We start from the raw sequence: 23,351 nt of genomic DNA, 5'->3' as shown, positions 1-23,351 counted from the left end.
AAATAAACATTAAAAAAATAATAACCTTTTTTTGGCTTAGTTTTGCTTAGTTTCTTTGTGCCAATCCCTATTTCCCCCCAGCTCTGTTAGATCCATCAAGTACCTAACAGTTTTTTTTAAATGCTTATTTATTTTTAGAGTTTTTCAATTTATTTTTGAGAGAGAAAGAGAGACCTAGAGAGAGAGAGAGAGAGAGAGATTGTGTGTGTGTGTTTGTGTGTGTGTGTTTGTGAGTGAGCAAGGGAGGGACAGAGAGGGGGAGAGAGAGAATCCCAAGCAGGCTCCCTCGCTGTCAGCACAGCACAGACCCCAATGTGGGCTTGATCTCACAAACGGTGAGATCATGACCTCAGCCGAAATTAGGAGTCAGACACCACTTAGGCTGACTGAGCCACCTAGGTGCCCCTGAAAAACTGTTTAAATACATCAGATATTCTATCAGTTCCATTATTTATCTGAAGACTTCTCTCGCACATCCTCTGTCCTGCCCTGATCTGCCCTGGTTGTTTCCTGGGCCTGGTGCGAAGCTGTCATACCGGGACTTCCCTTCATAATTCTCCTGTGTCATTTCCCTTCTTTCCTAGATTCCTTCTCTCCTTCACTGATTTTTTTCCTCTTTCCTCTAGTAGCTTCTTAAGAAAGGGTGTAAAAGATACATATTTTGAGTCGTTCTTCATCTGAACACTGTCTTTATTCGAGTTTAGCACCAACTTAATAGTTGGGGCAAGGTATAGAATTCTAGACTGGAAAAACTTTCCTTTCAGAATTTGGAGGTGTTACTTCACTGTCTTCTCTCATCCTGGTTCCTATTCAGCAGTTTGATGCCTTTATATGTAACCTAACTTTTTCTGAAAGATTTAGGATCTTCTTTTTATCCTCAATGTTTCAAAATTTTATGATGCTATGTTTTGACATGGGTCTTCATTTATTATGCTGGGCACTTGGTAGGCCCTTTCAGTATGGACACCAGTGTCCTTTAGTTCTAGAAGGTGTTCTTGTATCATGTTCCAAAGTCTTTCCTCTCTGTTTTCTCTGTCCTCTTGTTTGGGACATGTATTGGATATTGGCCTTTCTTAACTGAGCTAATTTGCATATATTATTTTCAGTGGACTTGTCCATCTTTTTTTGCTTATTCTTTTACTTTTGCTGGGATACTATTGTGTTTTTGTTTATTATTTAAAAAACTTTTTTTTATTTGAGAGAGTGGGGCGGGGGGCAGAGAGAGACTCCTACCTTGGCACCCTACTGCTGTGTTCTGATCTTCTAATTCTACTAGTGAATTTAAAAATTTTTTTTAAGTTTGTTTATTTATTTTGAGAGAGAGAACATGAATGAGAGAGGGGCAGAGAGACAGAATCTCAAGTAGACTTTGCATTGTCAGCACAGAGCCAGATGCAGGGCTTGACTCCATGAACCGTGAGATCATGACCTGAGCAGAAAAGTCAAATGCTTAACCAACTGAGCCACCCAGGTATCTGAATTTCTAAATTTTTAAATTATACATATTATACATATGTAATATATACATATTTCTCTTTAACCTTTAAAAAATTTTTTTATGTTTATTTTTAAATTAAACTCTGCCCAGTGTGGGGCTCAAGCTCATGACCCGGAGATCAGGAGTCACATGCTCTACTGACTAAGCCAGCCAGATGCCCCTAGTTTTTTTTATAATATTTTAAAGTTCTTTCCTCATCTCCAGTTATTTCTTTGAAATATCCTATTATTATTTTGTCACCATAGTGTCCTCTCTTATCCCTCTGAGTTTTTGTTGTTGTTAGTTTCCATCAGTTCCAAGCACAGTCCCTTTGTCTTCCTGGACCCCCACCCCCCACCTGCCCTTTCTCTTTTCCTGTTTGTTTTGGCCGCTGTCTTTCACGAGGGAGGATTTCCTCTTATTTTTGACGGTCTTGCCTGTTTGACTATTATGTAATACTGAGGGCCTAACATGTTCTTTCAAGACTGTGAACTGTGGGCTGACCTTTTTTCTTGGAAGTATCCCTAAATGCCTTCATTTATAGGTTTTCTTTCTCTCGAATGCTTTAGTTTTTCCAAAGACGAATCCTCCAGTTTTCTGCCTTAAGTAACCAAGATGAAGTCTCGGTGGGGTGAGGGACTTATGTCACCAATTGCTGCAGTTGAAGAAGCAGGAACAGGGGCCACGACTGGCTGCAATATAGAGACTTGATGTCACCTCATTACTTTTCAGCCTACACTTCCCCTCAGCCCATCACTGTACGTAGTATCCTCTAGACCTCTTGAGTTAGTGTTCCCCAGAACTGTAGTTTCTGGGGGTGGAGTAGAAGGTAGAAAGATGGGGTATGTAGGGGTAGTCCTCTGGCTGCACATAGATGAGATGTGACCTGAGGTTCTGACGTCTGTTTCAGCTTGATTTTCATCTCTGTACCCCTACTTTCCATAGTACCTGATGCCTTCAAGTTTCTTGGAAGTTCTAGGGGGTGGCTTGGCCTGATTTTTATTGCTGTTCCTCCCTGTAGGCCATTAAACTGTGATTTCTTCCATGTCACTCAGTCATTTACCCCTCTTCCACCTGTTTTCACTATTGTATTAAATTTCATTTTGCTCTAATTTCTCTTTTGTTGTTTAAGACAAGTTTTATTTCTTTATTGTGATTTTAGTGAGGTTTTTTGAAGGAGAGAGCGTATGCATGTGATCAATCTACCATTTTTAACTGGAATTCTATTAGCAGTTGGGATATATATTTCCAGATTTTTTCCCTCAGTTTTCTTTCAGACTTTTATTTTTTATTGTTTTTAATGTTTTATTTATTTTTGATACAGAGAGAGACAGAGCTTGGGGGGGGCGGTGCAGAGAAAGAAGGAGACACAAACCGGAAGCAGGCTTCAGGCCCTGAGCTAGCTGTCAGCACAGAGCCTGACGCGGGGCTCGAACCCACGAATGTGAGATCTGACCTGAGCCGAAGCCGGAGGCTTAACCGACTGAGCCACCCAGGCACCCCTCTTTCAGACTTTTAAATATTACTTTTATCAATCAACTGTTGCCGCAAAAATTGTTATTTAACGAGTTATTTCAAAACTCAGTGGCTTAAAACCATAAGCCTTTACTTGATTCATGTATCTGTAAGTCAGCCAGGGTCAGCTATTCTAGGTTAGACTTGGCTAGGCAGTTTGTTGGTTTCACTGGGACTCATTCTTGCGCCAGGGGCTGGCTGTAGTTTGTTAATCTAGGCTGGACCCTTCTCCACATGTCTGCCATCCTCCTAGACCAGGGAACTAAATTAGGCATGTTCTTCTTATAGTGATAACAGAGGCAAAACTGTGAGCAAGCCCAAAGAGGCATGCATTTTTTAATTTTCTGGTTATACCACATGTGTTTTGATACCATTGATCAAAACAACACATGGCTGAGCTCAGGAGTAAACACTTCCATCTTGTCCACGATGGGAGGGCTCTGCAAAGTTCTGTGACACAGAAGGAGTAGAGAATCGAGGTCAATAGTATAATCTATGTATGTCAATAAACATCTAGTCTGTCATTTTTAAAAACATTTTTCTTAATGTTTATTTTTGAGAAAGAGACAGAGACAGAGTGTGAGCTGGGGAGGGGCAGAGAGAGAGAGGGAGACAGAATTCAAAGCTGGCTCCAGGCTTCTTGCCGTTGGCACAGAGCCTGACATGGGGCTCAAACTCATGAACAATGAGATCATGACCCTGAGCCCATGACCTGAGCCTAAGTGGGATGCTTAACCAACTGAGCCACCCAGGTGCCCTGTCCCATCTGTCATTTTTAATGGCTGCATACTATTCCATTGTTTGGATGTAATGTGTAGAAATTCTTTAACCAACTTCTACTGTTAAATAGGTAATTTTTTTACTTTTCAGCTTTTTTTCTATTGTATAGTAATTTCAACACCATGTACATTTATTTTCTTACAGTGAAGTCTTACAGTGAAATAGAATTATTGTGTCACTGAATGTATGTCTTCTTTAGGATTTCTGAAATGTATTGCTAAATTGCCTTCAAGAGTTTTACCAATTTATACTCTCATAAGAAGTATATGAGAGTCCTTATTTCACCACCTTGTTGCTGAGTAGTTTGCATACTCAGGAAATAAAGAATTAAAAGTGGAACATAGAACTTTTTAGAGTTTATGTACCTTTTCTAGTGTGGCATGAGAATGACTTAGGTCTTCATAAGACATTATTCTCTTGTAGTGGTAGTGGGTAGTCTTCCTGTGAGCTGTTTAGTTTAACTTATTATCTATGACTAGATATTTTCTTGTTATGAAAATTGTGGTCATTTTGTTGGAAACAATGCTGAAATAGTGAAGACTCTCTTTCTGTGAATACTGCCTGCCTTACTATTTCCAGAGTGTCAGGCTCAGGTAGACTCATTGATCAAGGTGCCTGGTGTCCATGAAAGTAAGGACTCCAAAAAGGGTGCCTTTGGTAGTTTAGTTTGACTCTTGATTTTGGCTTGGGATTCTCTCTCTCCCTTGTCCTCTGCCCCAACACCCCCTCCCCCATACAATACGATATGATACGATACAATACAATACAATACAAATAAAAATTAAAAAAAAAAAGACTCCGTGCTACAGCCTGGCAGAAGGGACTGAGCACCAGCCTTTGGAAATAAAGCCAAGTGCAAAATGCCTGGGTGGTCAGTTGATTAGGCATCCAACTTCAGCTCAGGTTATGATCTCACAGTCTGTGAGTTCGAGCCCTGTGTTAGCCTCTGTGCTGACAGCTCAGAGCCTGGATCCTACTTCAGATTCTGTGTCTCCCTCTCTCTGCCCTCTTCTGCTCTCTCACTCTCTCTCTCAAAAATAAGTAAACATTAAAAAAAATTTTTTAATAGCCAAGAGCAAGATGGAAAGACTGAAGGCATAGCCTCTGAAGTTACATGCAATAGGAGTCTCACACAAAAATGTGAAATATGCCATTAAAAAAAATGTCTTTTGTATGTTTCTTTAAATCAAGGGAAAGGTTTTGTTTTGGGGAAAAAACATATGAAAAAGTTATATGTATCTCTTTTGTAGCCATATTGTTTTTGGTTCCACACAACAAAAATCTTTATATTATATCCAGATTTCTGTTGGATGAATTCATAGACATTTTTGTAATGGTATACACACAATTTTGTTTTACTTTTATCACTTATTTCATGTGGATTGTGTAGCATTGGCCACATATTTGTCAATTTCTTTAAATTTAAGTTTAGTTTTTTGTTTTTGTTTTTAAATTTAGGAGTAGTTCATGTAAGTAGTGGAAGTACTTGATAAGAATAAAAGAAATTCAAATGTATTAAATGAGAAGTAAAAGTCTTTCATCAGCCCGCCCCACTTCCTCTTCTGTTTCTCAGTACATTTGTCATATTCCCAGACCATTTCCATTGTTGGCAGCTGTAAACAGAGGCCATCACAAATAATAGTCTGTTAAAATATCCGGAGAATTCTATTTCAGTTGAGTCTCTGACCCACCCTAAGTCTTTTGAGTATGTTAGTAATCTTTACTAATAGAATATACAATAAAGTTGGTTCACTTGTAAAATCTGTAAGTCACTTTTCTACATTTCACATTGGTACCACATAATTAAATTTTAATGAGATTAGTAAAGGAATAGTTCACTCTTCATTTAGAGAAGGGAGAATTCACAAAGAAGGAATATAAAGGACTAAAAACTATGGAAAAATACTCAACTCCATAGATAATTAATAAAAGCAAATTGAAATAACACAGGCTTATTTTCTCCCCCTTTCAAACTGGCAAAGATTTCAGAAGATAATTCTCAGTGCTGCCAAAGGTGCTATCAAATAGGCATTCTTCCACATGGCAACTTGACTTAGAAATTAGTACAGGCCTCTTGGGAAACAGTTTGGCAGTGGTCTTAAAATGTACTTTTGATTTATTAATTCTGCTTATGAGAACCTATCCAAAAGCAATGCAGAAATATAGGCAAAGCTTTATGATACAAGGTCATTAATTTCAGGATGATTTATAATGACTGGAAAAAATGGAAAATACTTCAAAATAGGGAAATGGCAGTGCCAAACATGGTTTACCCGTAGTTAAATCACATACAGTTTGCCTGTGCACATGGTGCTTAAAAATAATTGTAGATTATGTGAGAATACTTATTTTTTAAGGCAGCATACAAAATTGTATATTTTAATAAAATATAATCTCAACTATGTTAAAACAACAACAAAAATATATCGAAAATAGGTTCTAAAAGAATGATGCTTTTTTCTGGAGAGTAAGCTCATGTTTCTATTTCCTTTTCATATCTGTTTTTTTCCCCAAAGTTTCTTTAGTGAGCACATAATTAAAATTAATTTTACCTGACTGATAAGAAGTTAGGGACAGTGGAAGAAAACTTGGCAACTCTCTCCCCAGACTTTCATGGAGCTAGTGTCCCACAGAACAGAGTGGCCTCATTGGCTCTGTCCCCTTCTCCTCCTTGCTCTCCCCTGGCCTCCTTTGTGGCAGTCCAGGATTACCTGGGACACATCGAGAGCTGCAGGCCAGGACAGGGCCCAGGCCATTGTAATACGATGTCTTTTTTGGGGTGTTGGCTAGCAAGCAGGCCTAAGGGCAGGGTTGATGTTATTTTAGTGGAGCAGTCTGGGTTTCACTTCAAAGGTTGGGGCATTTGGTCAAGGGCTACTCTGCCTTTCAATGAGGTCATTAAAATATTCCATCCCTGTGAAGTAGTCTTCACTGGGCTTTAAAAAGGAAAACAAACAGATGTTAATAGGTAGTCCTGCTTGTTCACTGTTCGTGTGCGTCAACGGTGAGATGTTTCAAAGTAGGAAATCTTGAGGTTTGCAGCCCAAGGACCCTTCCAATTCTCCTTGTTCCACCAAAAGAGACATGTGTGACAGGAATTCCTTCTGGAGGAAAAAGAAGGATCAGTACTATCAGAGGCAGTGCTGGGTGATTAAGAGATCAGGCTGCTCTGATGCCAGACGATCAGGTCGCCAGTCCCAGCTCCACCACTTCCTGGCTGTATCACCTTGACCAAGTCACTGGACTGTTCAGGGCCTCAGTTTCTTTACCCATAGCATGGGGAGTGAAACAGTTCCACCGTGTAGAGCAAATGTAAAGAATGAATGAAATGGTGCATGTCAAACATAGCACAGGATGGGGGATGTACTAAGAGCTCAGTAAATGGTGAAGCTGGTTGTTACTCTTTATAATATCCTCTTTTTAAAAAGACCCCCCCAGGATCAATAGGGGCTCCCTGAGCCTTCCGGGGCAAATCTGGAGGTTAAAGTGAGAGATTCTCTTCCTGGAGCTCAGCCCTGGAAGAACAATTGGAGAGCGATATCCTTAGGCCTGAGCCCATATATCTGGGGCCCCTCTAGGGTAAAGCTCTGCCCATGAAGAAAGTCATAGAGGACCCTAGGATAAAACAACCTGGGTTTTTTGTTTGTTTGTTTGTTGTTTGTTGTCATATCAACCCAGTTTCAAAAACATCTCGTTTCTAGTCACCAGTTCTGTCGCCTTGGGCAAATCACAAAGCTTCAAGAGCTTTAGTTTGATCACGTAGATAATGTCTGCCTCATAGATTAGTGGAAGAATAAACAAGATATATAAAACACTAAGCATACTTCCTTAGCAGAGCCCATTCAACAAATAGTTGCTTGGCTTATTGTGATTTTTATGTTACCTCACGGATTGAGATCAAGAAGGTAACATAATGATGCAGTTAAAACGAGTGGGGTTTGGAATGAGACTGTTGGGGTTCAAATCCTGTTATTATTCACTAGTTTTGTGACCCTGGGCAAACCCCCTTTCTGTTCTTCAGTATCCTTTTCTATAAAATGGGAATAGTAGTGGTACCCACTTTATAGAGTTATTGGAAGGACTAAATAACTTAATATGTGTAAACTGCTTGCAGTTGTGGCTGGAGTATGTGCGCAGTAAGTTATCATCATCACTGATGTGGATGGACTACTCCAAGAGAGTCTGCCCCCTTCAAAGAGTGCTCGGCAACGGACTTAGTACAGTGGACCAGGCTGCAGCATCAGCTCCTCCTTCCCACCAATCTTGCTTGTTGGTCAGGCCCTAGTGCCCCATGGAACCTTTTCACCACATTTCAATCTGTCCCACTGCCTGTCCTGGTACAGGTCACTGTCCATGACCCATCTCTGCTCATTCCACTTGCAGTCCGTATCTTGAACCAGCCCTCCGAGCCCCACCTCGTCTACATTCCTGCGCTATCTGTAGCTCTGCTACCTATCCAGGCCTAGATTGCTTCAAGATGTAGTCTCCAGCGGCATTGTTCCCCCACAGCTTGCCAAGGCTTGTCTTGTCCCCAACCCTGACACATATAGAGAGTTGGAACACATATTCAAAGCTACATGGGTAGATAATGAAATTCCTTGAATACTATAGCCAGTGTACATGCACATTTTGACTGATTTACTTTAGTACTCCCATCTTAAAGCCAAAGACTAAGGCTTGGACAGAAAACCTCATATCTGGGCGGTATAAGCAGATAAACAGTAGGTTACCTTTTTTTGGTAAAACTCGTAGTCTTCTTGGAATAGTTCCTCCTAGTTAGATGAACAGGATGCCCTAGGTCTTGTCCAGATAAGGCTGCAGTTTCAGGCATTATTTGAGATGTCATGTCTAGGCTTGTAGCTGGATGCTTTGGGATGATTATGCAAGCTAAGTCCACAGTCATCTGACTCCTACCCACCTGCCTGCCGAGACTTTGTAGGTTATAACTGTTTATTGAAGTATAACACATATACAGAAAGTGTATAAATCGTTAGTGTGCAGTTCCATGAATTCTAACAAAATGATGAATAATCAACACTCCAATTAAGAAACAGAATGTTGGGGGTGCATGGGTGGCTCAGTTGGTTAAGTGTCAGACTTTGGCTCAGGTCGTGATCTCCAGTTTGAGGTCAAGTCCTGCTTCGGGCTTGCTGCTGTCAGCTTGGACCCTGGAGCCTGCTTCAGATTCTGTGTCTCCCTCTCTCTCTGACTCTCTCCTGCACTCACTCTCTCTCTCTTTTGCTCTTAAAAATAAATAAACATTAAAAACATTTTTTTGAAAGAAACAGAATGTTGCAGGGCGCCTGGGTGGCTCAGTCAGTTAAGAGTTCAACTTTGGTTCAGGTCATGATCTCGCGGTTAGGGGGTTCCAGCCCTGCATCGGGCTCTGTGCTGACAGGTCAGAGTCTGGAGCCCACTCCCAATTCTTTGTCTCCTCCTTTCTGCCCCTCCCTTGCTCACAATCTGTCTCTCTTTCTTTCTCTCAAAAATAAACATTAAAAAAATTAAGGAAAAGAAACAGAATGTTGGGACTCCCAGGTGGCTCGTTTGAGCATCCAACTCTTGATTTTGGCTCAGGTCATGATCTTGTGGTTTCATGGGTTCGAGCCCAACTTCAGGCTCTTTGCTGACAGGGCAGAGCCTGCGTGAAATTCTCTCTCTCTCTCATAAATAAATAAATAAGCAATTAAGAAAAAGAAACAGAATATTAGCAACATCCACAAGAGTCCCTTTCCTGCCCTCTTCCAGACTTTCCTCCCAACTCTTGCCCTGTTTTTGCCTGTCAGACTAATGATAGCCCCTTGCATGCTCAGTGCACCCTTGTGTCATCCGTCGCCCTCCTTCCTGTGCACATGCTGTTCCCCTAAACTGCAGGGCCTGACCTAAACACTGTTCACAACTTAGGTGTCATTCCCCTGATGGGCTAGCTTCATACTTTTCTCCCTCCGTATTTGCCACTGGTTACTGGGAGCTCCCTGAGGACAGAGACTCTCAGTCACCCCCTGGCAGCCAGACGTGGTGCAGGCACTCCAGAGATGTTTGCATGGTGAATAGTTTGTCTAAAATATTTGAAGTCACCTTTTCCATTTCCTGGTTTTTTTTGTTTATTTGTTTGTTTTGTTTTGTTTTTTAAGTAGGCTCCACACCCAGCGTGGGGCTTGAACTCACTACCCTGAGATTAATAAGAGTTGCATGCTCTGGGGCACCTGGGTGGCTCAGTCGGTTAAGCATCCCATTTTGATTTCAGTGCAGGTCATGATCTCATGGCTCATGGGATCAAGCCCCACATTGGGCTCTGTGCTGACAGCTTGGAGCCTCCTTGGGATTCTCTCTCTGCCCTTCCCCTGCTCATTCTCTCTCTCTCTCTCTCATAATAAATAAATGAACTTAAAAAAAAAAAGTTGCATGTTCTACTGACTGAGCTAGGCAGGCACCCCACCTTTTACTTTTATCTTTCCCTACCTTACTCCAGGGACTATCATCATCCTTCTGCTTTCCTAATTCACCCACCGTGCCCCTTCTAGCTTTTTTCAAAACATACCAGCCCCGAGTCTCTCGTGTGTCTTCATACTCCCCTTCACTTTTGCTCAGACTGTGTATGTGCCCCATCTACACCTGCCCTGGCATTCCACACACCAGGCTCCTGACTGTTATAATGACGTGTTTCTGCCCCGGACCGCAGGCCTCTGCCATCCAATAGTTTGCTCCACAGAGAGCATTCTCTGTGCCCAGCCTTGGTCTCAAGTCCTCAGCTTCTATTCAGCCAACTCCGTCATTTTCAAGAATCAGATTTCTTTTGTGCTTTGCCCACATTTCATTACCTGTGTTTTACACTTCCTAAGTTCTCCTTCCTCAGGAACATTGGTTTCCACTAGACTTATAGGGGTGCTTGTTTAGCAATATAAACAAATATCAAATCATGGTGCTGTACACCTGAAACTCTCACAGTGTTATATGTCAGTTATATCTCAGTAAAAAAGAAACATTGATTTTCTTTAATGTGCTTAGATTTTCAAAGGGATTCATATGTGTCACTGAATGATATTCATTCATTCATCAGGTGGGCCAGGCACTGTGCTAGGTGCTGGAGATTCAAAGTGAAGAGGGGTTTATTGCCTTGAGGAACTCATAGACAAATGGGGAGAGAGAGCAACATTAGCAAGTGTTATAAAGACAGTATTGGTTTTGGATGAGGGTATTGAATGAATTAAGAGAATGGGCACTAGAATCATCTAAGTGATTCTGTTACTTAATATGTTACTTAACCTTCTGTTTCTGTATCTTGATTCCTTTGCCTGTAAAAATAGAGCTTTCACAGGTTATTGTGATGTTTACTGAGGGCTTTTATGTTGTTGTTGTTGTTGTTTGAGTCCAACACTGTTCTGGTTACAGAGGAGAGGTGCCTGGCACCTAGAAAGTGACCACCATTAGCTGTAATCACAATTGTTATCATCTCTGCTTAGGCCTCTTAGAGGAAGTGACATTTTAAATGTCTACTGGGGATGGGTCTGTACTAGAAGAAGGGCCGGGAAGGACAGCTTGGGCAGAAGCAATAGGCTGAGAACAGACACATGAATGAAAGGGCATGGTGTTTTCGGAAATTGGGGAACGGTCCAGAGTAGCTGGAGGAGGGGGTGTGTGTAGGAAAACAGTGAGAGATGGTAAAGCTGGAGAAGAAAGACCCAGATAGTGAAGGGCCTTGTTTGCTGTTGGAGTTTGGAGTTATTCCAATAGATGAAATAGAACCATCAGAAATGTTTAAAGAGGGGCGCCTGGGTGGCTCAGTTGGTTAAGTGTCTGGCTTTGGCTCAGGTCAGATCTCACGGTTCGTGGGTTCGAGCCCGCGTCGGGCTCTGTGCTGACTGCTAGCTCAGAGCCTGGGGCCTGTTTCCGATTCTGTATCTCCCTCTCTCTGACCCTCCCCTGCTCACACTGTCTCTCAAAAATAAATATAAAGCATTAAAAAAAAGAAAAGAAATGTTTAAAGAGAGGCCTGTCAACAATCTAATCTGTGTTTTAGAAGGATCCTTCTGGTACTTCTTTGGAGGACTAGATGGGAGGAGACTGGGGAGACCATTGGGGAGGAGAAGGAAGAAGCTGCTGAAAACTTATGGCCACAGACGATGAGAGCAGGAACTGCAGGGGTGCCTGGGTGGCTCAGTTGGTTAAGCCCCTGACTTTGGCTCAGGTCAGATCTCACGTTCGTGGGTTCGAGCCCCGGGTCGGGCTCTGTGCTGACAGCTAGCTCAGAGCCTGGAGTCTGCTTCCGGTTCTGTGTCTCCTTCTCTCTCTCTGCCCCTCCCCCTCTCATGCTCTGTCTCTCTCTGTATCGAAAATAAATAAAACATTAAAAAAAAAGAGAGAGCAGGAACTGCAGTGGTAGATCTTCCTTCCAGAGGTTGGCCAGTAGGACATGATGACTGGTGGACCAAGTGTGGGCGTGGGTGGGGTGAAGGATCACTGCATAACTGGGGACATGTTGATGCCATTCACTGGTAGAGAATAGGAGAAGGAACAGGTTTTTCCTTCCTATTGATTTCATCCAAGGAAGGAAGACTGCTTCTTCCCAATCCAGGGAGCAAGTCTCTGACACTCATGAACTCCATTCTATAATGCTATGAGCCCTTTCTTCTCTCTTGGCCCTTATAGATAGTCAGCTGCTCCAGACAAGTAATTACTGAGCCAGGGCAATCAGGGGAGGAGGTGGCTGTGTTTATTTCACTCCCTGGTGTCCCTTGGGAGAGAGAGGGGTGAAAGTCATGTGTTTGTTTTCACCACATTTGTAAGAATGGATGGAGTTAGAACATTAGCCTCCCTCCACTGGCAAGGGCCTCTTTCTCTTGCACCCCAGTCTCTGTAGAAAGTCATGTTAAACTTAAAAATTCTTTCCATTTTTTCCCCTCCCTTAGCTGGTTTCCCACACGATGTCGTTCAGATTTTTGGTCAAGTCAGGGAATCCTGAGCCCGCCTTAGCTGTCAGACTCCAGAACAGCACCTTCCCCACCACTGCCATCTCCCTATCTCAACATTGACCTGGTTCTGGTTCTAGGTGTCTGCAGCTCAGCAGGAATATGGGGGCCTGTGCTGTCCCTGCTCAGTCATGTTTCCAAGTACCCTGGACACAGGACATCATGCCTGGCAGTGATCAGCAGTGCAAAGCAGCCCAGGCCCTTAGAATTCTGTCCTTGTTCTTTCACCTCCAGCTTCCTCCTTTTTCTGCCTTCCTTTCACTTTCTTTCAACCAGGAATTATTCCTAGCTGATGAGTTTCATTGGTTTGAGGGATGGAGCCCTCAAAGTTCTCTTTTCTCCACTCAATCTCCTGTGAAGTAGTCACATTCCTAACCCTCCTCTTCCAAGGTGGCTCTTAGAAGTTTCAAGGAAATAGACTAATTTGGTGGGCAAAAAATCCTATGGATCATCTCTTTCTGTTTGTTTCTGGAGCTGAATTGGGAGAGGGTAAAACTCTGAGTGGAGTTACTAGTTCCTCCTTTAATGAAACACCGTTGAGAGGATATCTGTTATTTCCAGTAAACAGTTGACCCCACACTAATGAGAGTGACTGCGAGTCCTGTCAGTTGTGAAACATTATCATCACAAGATACCAGCCTTGGACTATCAAACACTCTCCTGATTTCTGGGCCACTTTGAAACCGCTATTGCTAATTTGGGTTCTCTAGCCTTGGTTTTAGGATACTCTGTTGTCTAAAATATCTGAAAGAGAATAGCTATTTGGTTTTTAAAAAAGGAATCAGTTCCTTCTTATGGCAAAAACAAAGCGTGTTCATTATAGAAAATTTACAGGGATGCCTGGGTGGCTTAGTTGGTTAAGCATCTGACTGTGGCTCAGGTCATGATCTCATGGTTCATGGGTTCAAACCCCACACCGGGCTCTGTGCTGACAAATTCTGTGTCTTCTGCTCTCTCTGCCCATCCCACAGTCATGCTCTGTCTCTCTGTCTCTCAAAAATAAATAAAACATTAAGAAAAATGTTTAAAAAGAAAACTTAGAAAATACAAAGAAGCCAAAAAAAAAATTTTTGTAATCCAACCACTGAGAAAAAAACCCTGTGAACTTTGGATCTCATCTTTTAGTCTTTTTTAAAAAATTTATTTATGCATGTGCTTTTTTTAAGTTTATTTCTATTTATTTTGAGAGAGAGTGCACACAAGGGAGGACAGAGAGAGAGAGAGGGAGAGAGAGAATCCCAAGCAGGTCCTGTGTTATTCGCGCAGAGTCCGACGATGCGGGGCTTGAACCCATGAATTGCAAGATCATGACCTGAGCCAAAATCAAGAGTCAGATACTTAACTGAGCCACTCAGGCACACCCTGCATGTTTTCTTTTAAAAGAGATCATAGTATATATATCTTTTATAACTTTCAATTAATAGGATGTTATAAATATCTGTACATATCATTGCAGATTTGTTAAAACATCATGTTTAATAATTCCATAGTGGACCATTTTATGTAAAGAATGGGGAAATTATTGGGGCGCCTGGGTGGCTCAGTCGGCTAAGCCTCCGACTTCGGCTCAGGTCAGATCTCACGTTCGTGTGTTCGAGCCCCGCGTCGGGCTCTGTGCTGACAGCTAGTTCAGAGCCTGGAGCCTGCTTCTGGTTCTGTGTCTCCTTCTCTCTCTGACCCTCCCCCTCTCATGCTCTGTCTCTCTCTGTATCAAAGATAAATAAAACATTTTAAAAAAATTAAAAAAAAAAGAATGGGAAAATTATTAATAAAAATTAATATACTCTAATGATAAACACATGACCTGAAGATAGTACATAAGGAAAGGGTATTATAAAATAGGCAGGGGTTTCATAGCTCTGAATCGCTTAAGCAGTATTTGTGGGCTTAGTTGATAAATTAAATTGGACATGGATGGTAATAGACTTGATCCCTTCATTCATCTTTAAGCCTGAGTTTTGTGAAATCTTTCTTGGTCTGAAAATTTTACAGGAAACATACTTGAGGCGTCTCAGGTTGCTGAAGGTAAATGGTTTGAGTTCCTGGTCTCCTTTCAAGGGAAATCATTCTGTGAGTTTGCGTAGCACCTTGTGCACCAAGAGACATTTGACAAGAGTTTATTTGGCCAGTTACAGAAAGTTTCTTGCTTTTGGACTTGCTGAGTCTAATCCTGATTGATAAAAGCTGGACTATATCATATATTTTGTTCTTTTTACAGGTAGTGCCTTCCTCAGTGCTATTTTTCTTGCCTTAGCAACATACCAGTCTCTGTATCCGCTCACCTTGTTTGTTCCAGGACTTCTCTATCTCCTCCAGGTAAGCACTTGCTGGTCAGAAGCCAACACTCAAGTGACATTTAATACATGGCCCAGTCACCATCTGGGGCAACGAAGGGCATGGCTCAATAAAGGCAATGGGACCGGGTCCCTATCTCACATCTACTTGCTTCTACTTGGAAACACAAACAAAGAAACTTGACTAACTTTAATCAAAATGGGCCTAGTGACCATTAAGTTCTAATTATGCATATCATTGCAAGTGTTTAAGTGTATTCCATTTCTCGTGTGTAGTTGGAATCTACCAATCTACCTACGTGTAGACCCCTCTCTGATCTCATTTTTAAAAAACTTTGCTGTATAACAGCACTCATCTTGTAAGGTTCTTGTAGGGATTTCTCGTTGTGGGTTGTGGGTGTACCTAATGCAGTACTGGGACCATGGTGAGTGATCAATAAATATTAACTGAAGAATACAGATTGCTGACATTTATTGAGAACTTACTGTGTCTAGCACTATGCTGAGCACTCTGCAGGCATCATTTCATTTCAACCTCATAAGAACACTTGAGGTAGGTCATATTATTAGCTATGTATTAGTCTAATATTAGCCATAATACACCCATGAATTGCAACTGGAATATTGCCTGAAATAGTCACTTGCCTAAGGTGACATGGCCAACAAGTGACAGTGCTGAAGTATGAATTCAGGCAGCCTGATGCAAGAGCGTGCCCTCTGTCGCCTTTTTCATACCAATGAGAATACACACGTCTTCTCAAGAGCAAGTAACCACTTGCAGGTCCTTCATGGTCCAAATCCATTTTTAAACGAGAAACATTTCTTAAAAGTGTACAGAGGACAGTGCCACAATTCAAACCAAGAAATGTCTGATTTCAGAGCCTTTGTTCTTAATTATTAACACTGTTGCTGGGGTGCCTGGGTGGGTCAGTTGGTTAAACATCTGACTCTTGATTTTGGCACAAGTCTTGCTGATCTCATGGTTCATGAATTTGAGCCCCATGTTGGGCTCTGTGCTTATGGTATGGAGTCAGCTTGGGATTCTCTCCTCCTCTCTCTCTGCCTCAAACCATCTCTCTCTGAAAATAAATAAACTTTTAAAACAATACTGTTGCTATAACTGAGTATATACCTCCATTTATTGAAATAGGCTATATGCTTGTCATTTTAAGTGACTCCATAATATGTCTTTGTGTTGATGTACACAGTGATTCATGATTAGCTTGGTCTTCATCCTGTTTGGGGAATTTGAGGTATGCCCTGGTTGTCATTGATATAAATAGCATACTTATACTATTTATATCTTAGTTTTCTTTAAGTTATTTCCTTAAAGTATGTACCTCCAGCTGACTCATTGGACCCAAAGGTGTGAGAAGTTTCATAGTCTTTATTACGCAAGACCAGAGTGTTTACCAAAAAGGCTGAGCCAATTTGCAGTGCCATAGAAAGTGTCTAGAGTGCAGTGAATCCCGGGCGCCAGGGTGACTCAGTTGGTAGAGCATACAACTCCTGATCTTGACTTTGGGAGTTTGAGCTCCATGTTGTGTGTAAGGATTACTTTCAAATAAAATCTTAAAAAACAATAAAATAAAATAAAGTTCAGTGAACCATTTCCGCTCAGGCTGCCAGCACTGGCTTTTCAAATTTGAGTTATGATTGTTAGTCTGATTGATGTATCATCACACTGTGAAGTTATTTTGCTTTAATTCTCTTTCTAGATTCTTGTTTAGTCCAAGAATTTTTCCACATAATAGTATGCTGTTTGTATTTCCTTTATTACTTCATATTTACAGCTCATTCTCTGGAAGCTCTGAGCACTATGAGGAATGCCTACAACCACAGGGGCTCAGCTCCACGACCCTGAGATCATGACTTGAGCCAAAATCAAGAGTCAGACACTCAACGAACTGAGCCACCTAGGTGCCCTAGTGAAGCTTTTTTACAATACATGATTGAAACAGCTAAAAGGAAAGAGCTGGGACTTAATGGACCTTCTAGAGTGATTTGTGTGAACTGTTTTGTGCTTGTTTGCTTGCTAGTGAATATTTGTTTAATAAGTGTTGTTAAGTATGCCAGAATCTGGTCTGGAACTTGCTTTCTTTGCAGCAAGATTGTAGAGTGAGAGCTAGCCCTCACCCCCCTCAGATTTCTTTCAAGGCAACTGGTAAAGAACCTGAATTGCATACTTTAAACATGTAGTGTGTGAATTTCCCTCACAAAAGAAAACTCCAATACTAATATTAGCTTTTTGCTCAAATTTTTCTAGATTTGACCTTTGGGGGCTCCACTAGATTGGCTTTGTGTTCTTTTTTTCTTTTTTTTAAACATTTATTTATTTTTGAGAGAAAGAGACAGATCATGAGCAGGGGAGGGGCAGAGAGAGAGGGACACACAGAATCAGAAGCAGGCTCCAGGCTCTGAGCTGTCAGCACAGAGCCTGACACGGAGGTCGAACCCACGAACCCTGAGATCTTGACCTGAGCCAAAGTAAGATGCTCTACTGACTAAGCCACCCAGGTGTCCCGGCTTTTGTGTTCTTTTGACAAGTCTTGTCTTCTTGAGCTTTTCTTTCCTTTCTTTCTGGTCCCACAAGGTGTTCCAGGTTCATCTTGTGTTTTCCTCCTCCAGCTCTGGAATCAACTACTTATTCAAGGACTCTTGGTTGCTTTTATTGGTAAAATCTATTGAGGAACCAAGAGTTACAGGTCTGCTTATTGTTACTGGGGCGACATTGTTTCTAGCAGACAGCCGTGAGGTACATGCATGTACACTAACCCTGCCCCTACTTCTGTAATTCTTTTTCTCTCTCTTCGTACTAATATGTGTTTATACTGATACCTATGATTCCAGTCTGACACCACAGGGTTCACTTTAGTCTCTCCCTTTTCCTTGTGTATAATTTCTTTCTCTAATGGTTGGAAGCCCAGCTTTCATTATATGCAGTATACTTGCTAATATGTCCATTCGAAAATACACATAAAGTGGTTCTAGAATTTCTTTGAGAAGTACCCAGGTCAGAAATATGGGCATGCCTGGCTGGCTCTGTCGGTGGAGCATGTGACTCTTGATCTTGGGGTCATGATTTCGAGCCCTACGTTGGATGCAGAGATTACTTAAATAAATAAATAAATAAATAAATCTTAAAAAAAAATATCTACTAATCTGATTATAACACATATGTGTAGTTCTTTTTGTCTTAAGCGTTACAGAATTCTGTCAGGTTACTGTTTCTTAAAGTCACAGAGGTTAGTTTTCTTCCCCCATGTGACCCTTCAATGTAGGTATCTAATAAATTTGACATATAATTAGGCTCATTTATTACTACTTGTATTAATTTTGGATTTCCCCTACACCTTGGTTGATTTTAGTTTTTTGTTTTGTTTTGTTTTGTTTTTTTGAGAGGGTATGTGAAGAGACTAAGAAATATTGCTATGGTTCTAAGAATCAGCTATACAAAAAAACATCTATTCAGAGAAGTTATTACCTACCCTCATCCCTGCTATGTGGTTCTTTTCTTTTTCCTTCTTCCTCTGTCACCCCAAGTAACTGTTTTTAGTTTCTGGTTTATCCTTCCTATATTTCTTTTGCATGAATGAGCAGACACATGTGTGTTTCCTTCTTTCTTATATGAAGGATGGCATACACTCGGTATTCTTTTGTGCTTTGCTTTTTTTACTATTATTTCCTGGAAGTCACTGCATATTGATACATAGAGATCTTTTTTACAACGGCATAGGACTCCATTGTATAAACATACCATAGTTTGCTAAACTTTTCTCCTTTGTATGGAAATTTAGATTGTTTCCAATATTTTGCTATCACAATTAATGCTTTAATGAAGTAACCTTGCACGTACGTATTTTCGTTTTGTTGGAGGGATGTCTTCAAGGTAGATTTCTAGAAGTAGAATTACTGGACCCAAAGGTAAGTTTGTAGTTTTTTTTTTTTTTTAGGTCTTTTTAAATATCCCTCCACAAGGAGTGTGCCTATTTTTCCATAGCCTTCCTAACAGAAAGTGTTGTCACATTTAAAAATTTTGCCAGTCTGATTCTGAGAAATGGTTCCTCAGTGTTCTTTTAATTTGCATTTTTCTAAATATGAGTTTGAACATTTTTTCATATTTGTGGATTGACTATTCATTTCCCCCCCTCATTTTTCAGTTGCATTTTGGTCTATTTTCCCTCCCTTTTGAAGAACCCTTTGTATACTAAGAATATTAACTCTGTGTGCAAATATTTTCTTCTAGTTTTTCATTTGTCTTTTGACTTATTTATGGTGTTTTTCTTTTAACAGCTTTTATTTTTCATCAAGCTTTAATTTACATACCATATAATTGACCTACTTAAAGTATACAATTAAGTGATTTTTAGTATATTCACAGAGTTGTGCAGCCATTACCACAGTCAGTTCTAGAACATTTTTATCACCCAGGAAGAAACCCTATGCCCAGTTCCCCTTTCCCCTCTAGCCCTAAGCAGCCAGTATTCTGCTTTTTGTCTTTATGTCCTGTTCTGGACATTCCATATAAATGGAATCATACAATATGTGGTCTTCTATGCTTGATTTCTTTCACTTAGCATGGTGTTTTCAAGGTGCATCTCTGTTGTAGCATGTATTAGTGCTTCATTCCTTGCATGTTTCTATTTCCACATAGACTTTAATCATGAATAATTCCATAAAATAGCTTGTTGGTGTTTTTATTGGGATTGCATTATTGTAGTGAATTAATGAATTAATTTTCTTATGTTTCAAGTTTTCAAATTCTACTCAGTTAACATAGAGTGTAGTATTGGTTTCAGGAGTAGAATTTAGTGATTCATCACTTACATAAAACACCAGTGCTCATCACAGCAAGTGCTCTCCTTAATATCCATCATCCATTTAGCCCATCCCCCACCCACCTCTCCTCCAGCAGCCCTTAGTTTGTTCTCTGTAGCTAAGAGTCTCTTGGGGTGCCTCAGTCACTCAGGGGGTTAAGCATCTGATTTCAGCTCAGATTATGATTTCATGGCTCATGAGTTCGAGTCTCACGTCCAGCTGCCCAACAGCTTGTATCCTGCTTCAGGTTCTGTCTCCTCTCTCTGCCTCTCCCTCACTCATGCTTGGTCGCTCTCTCTCAAAAATAAATAAACATTAAAAAAAAAGAGTCTCTTGTGGTTTGCCTCTCTCTTTTTTTCTTCCTTCCCCTATGCTTGTCTTGTTTCTTAAATTCCACACGAGTGAAATCATATGGTATTTGTCTTTCTCTGACTGTCTTATTTTGCTTAGCATAATACACTCTAGCTCCACTCACATCATTGCATATGGCAAGATTTCATTCTTTTTGATAGCTGAGTAATATGATTTCTTATTTTTAAACTGTTGGTGATACATACATTAATAGCTTTTCTTATGTTGAATTAACCTTGAATTTTTGAATAAATCTAACCTAGTTATAACCCAGTTTTAACGTGTATTGCTGAATTATTTTAGGTAATTTTCATTTAGCATTTTTGTGTTCATGTTGGTAAATGGCTGTGGTATCAAGTTTATGATATTTGCTGTGAAAGAGTTAATGTAAGATTAAAATCACCTTCTTCTTGAATGTTGGTAGAAGCTTCCTGTAAAACTGGCTAGGCCTGCTCTTTTTTTTTCTTCCAAGTTCTTATTTAAAATCAAGTTAATTATCATAGAGTGAAGTATTGGTTTCAGGAGTAGAATTTTAGTGATTCATCACTTACGTATAACACCCAGTGCTCATCACAACAAGTGCGCTCCTTAATGCCCATCACCCACTTAGCCCATCTCCTAATCCAGTTCCCCTTCAGCAACCCTCAGTTTGTTCTCCATAGTTGAGGGTCTCTTATGGTTTGCCTCCTTCTATGTTTTTACCTTGTTTTATTTTTCCTTCCCTTCCCCTGTGTTCACCTGTTTTGTTTCTTAAATTCCCCGTGTGAGTAAAATCATATGGTATTTGTCTTTCTCTACCTGACTTATTTTGCTTAGGGCCTACTCTTTATGGGAAAATTTTTCATCACTAATTCAATTTCTTAAATGCTTATAGAGGGACACCTGGGTGGCTCAGTCGGTTAAGCGTCTGACTTCAACTCAGGTCATGATCTCATGGTTTGTGGGTTCGAGCCCCGCATCGGGTTCTGTGCTGACAGCTCCGAGCCTGGAGCATGCTTCGGATTCTGTGTTTCCCTCTCTCTCTGCACTTCTTCCATTCATGCTCTGTTTCTCTCTGTCCCAATAATAAAGAAACATAAAAAAAATTTTTTTAAATGCTTATAGGACCATTCAAATTTTATGGTTCTTGAGTTAGTTTTTCCCTAATTTTTAATTTCATGCTTTAGAAAAGTTGAAAGACTAATATAATAAGTACCTTTTATTAAAAAAAATTTTAATGTTTTTTATTTATTTTTGAAAGACAGAGACAGAGAGAGAGAGAGCACAAGCAGGGGAGGGTCAGAGAGAGAGGGAGATACAGAATCTGAAGCAAGTACCTTTTATTTAAATTACCCACTTACCATTTTGCCACATTTTCTATATCTCTGTGGATATATGGATTTTTTTTCCTGACTCATTCTCCGGGAAGTTACAGATTTATTAAAAGTGTACTATACAGGGGTGCCTGGGTGGCTCAGTTGGTTAAGGGTCTGACCCTTGATTTGGGCTTGGCTCGTGATCTCATGGTTTGTAGGATTGAACCCTGTGTCAGGCTCAGTGCTGACAGTGAAGCCTACTTGGGATTCTCTCTCTCTCTGCCCTTTATTCCCCCCACCCAATAAATAAATAAACTTAAAAAAAAAAAAACCTTTACAAAGAAAATGTGCTATTCATATTTCCTACTTGGTTACTGATTGTTGTCTGTTTGATCCATCAGTAGATAACTGTTGTGGGTATGGTTATGTCTGTTTTTCCTTTGTAGCCCTGTCCATGTTTGTTTTATATATTTGAGACTGTGTTATTAGGTACATACAAGTTTAGAGCTGTTATCTCTTTCTGATGAATTGCACCTTTGATCATTATGGGACATCTTTATTTCTGTAATATTTTATATATCAAAGATTATTTTATCTAGTAATAGTATAATTAAATTCAATTTTTTGGGGGGGTTAATGTTTACCTAGCATAGGTAAATTCTTTTAAGTCCTTTGATTTTTCTGTGTCCTGTGCTTTGCAGAAGCGATCTTGAAGTTTAAGCTGATAACTTCTTTCTGTCCTTGATGTCCCTAAATGTGCCATTTTGCCCTCTCTCCTAGCGGCAGTATATACCTGTGAAAGTGAAGAGCAAAGCCTTCTGGATCTTCTCTTGGGAGTATGCCATGATGTACGTGGGAAGCCTAGTGGTAATCATTTGCCTCTCCTTCTTCCTTCTCAGCTCCTGGGATTTCATCCCTGCAGTGTATGGCTTCATGTAAGTAATGACTTCGTTAGAAAACTCTGGGAGCTAATTTGTTTTTCACAGCTCCAGGTGGAAACGGGGTGAACCACCACAGGGAGCATCAAGATTCAGGGGTCCTTAAACTTCAGCGTGCACCAGAAACACCTGCAGGGCTTATGAACACCCAGATTTCTGGGCCCTGGCCCTAGAGGTTTTGATTAAGTAAACTTGGGATAGGAACCAAGAGTTTACATTTCTCATAAGTTTTCAGGTGATACTGATGCTGCTGGTCCAGGGAAGAACAAACTGAGAACTATGGGTCTAGTGTGTACCCTTGATCCTGTGATATTAAAGAGCACTCTCTAGGAACATCTGAAGCAACTACCAGCCTCTGCCTGGAAGGGTTTGGTTCAGTCCCAAACAGGAATGGATATATTCCTCTACTGCAAGAGGATCTCTGACAGTTTTAAAATAAAGCCACCTCCCATGTGTCAAACTTTTAGAGAAAATCAAAATGGAGTATGAATTCTGCAGATGTTTCCCTGTACTCTCTGTGTGGTCTGTGAGGAGGCCAGGAAGGTCTCTGCTATACCTCAGGGAACTCACAGCCCAGTGAGATGATAGTTAAATCTGTCAGGGTGGGGAAGGGATCTGAAGGGGCAGACTCCCCTTTGGAATTCTGGACTGCTAATTTGTGTTAAATCCTGGCTGAGCATAACTTGTAGCTCTTCATGCTGAGCCTTAGATAGGGGTTTGTAATGCTGGTGAAAAGCTTTTCCTGGTTTTTGCTGGCCACAGATTGTGTTCTTTACCTCATTTCACAGAAAAGGAAACGTAGTCCCAGCAGGAGGCAAAGACTTGCCCTGGATGGAGGCCTTGGTCAGTGCACTCTGACCATGAGCCATTGAGTATTTCTGCCTTCTTCTTGCTCCACTTACTGCCCTCTTAAA

At 40.8% G+C, this 23,351-nt stretch overlaps 1 protein-coding gene across 2 annotated transcripts in view; it reads left to right on the top strand.

Annotated features, from left to right (window-relative positions):
- Window positions 1-23,351, top strand: part of PIGU (phosphatidylinositol glycan anchor biosynthesis class U) — an 83,404-nt gene that overhangs the window by 35,841 nt on the left and 24,212 nt on the right. For both annotated transcript variants that reach the window (XM_029918399.1, XM_029918400.1), the window contains exons 7-8: window positions 14,960-15,057; window positions 22,280-22,434. In XM_029918399.1, the coding sequence (XP_029774259.1) occupies window positions 14,960-15,057; window positions 22,280-22,434 (253 nt within the window). The remainder of the gene's footprint in view (window positions 1-14,959; window positions 15,058-22,279; window positions 22,435-23,351) is intronic.

This window comes from Suricata suricatta, chromosome 12 (assembly GCF_006229205.1).
Source record: "Suricata suricatta isolate VVHF042 chromosome 12, meerkat_22Aug2017_6uvM2_HiC, whole genome shotgun sequence".
Classification (NCBI taxonomy): domain Eukaryota; kingdom Metazoa; phylum Chordata; class Mammalia; order Carnivora; family Herpestidae; genus Suricata; species Suricata suricatta.
The sequence above is the reverse complement of the archived record's forward strand: the minus strand, read 5'-3'. Positions and strand labels throughout refer to the sequence as shown.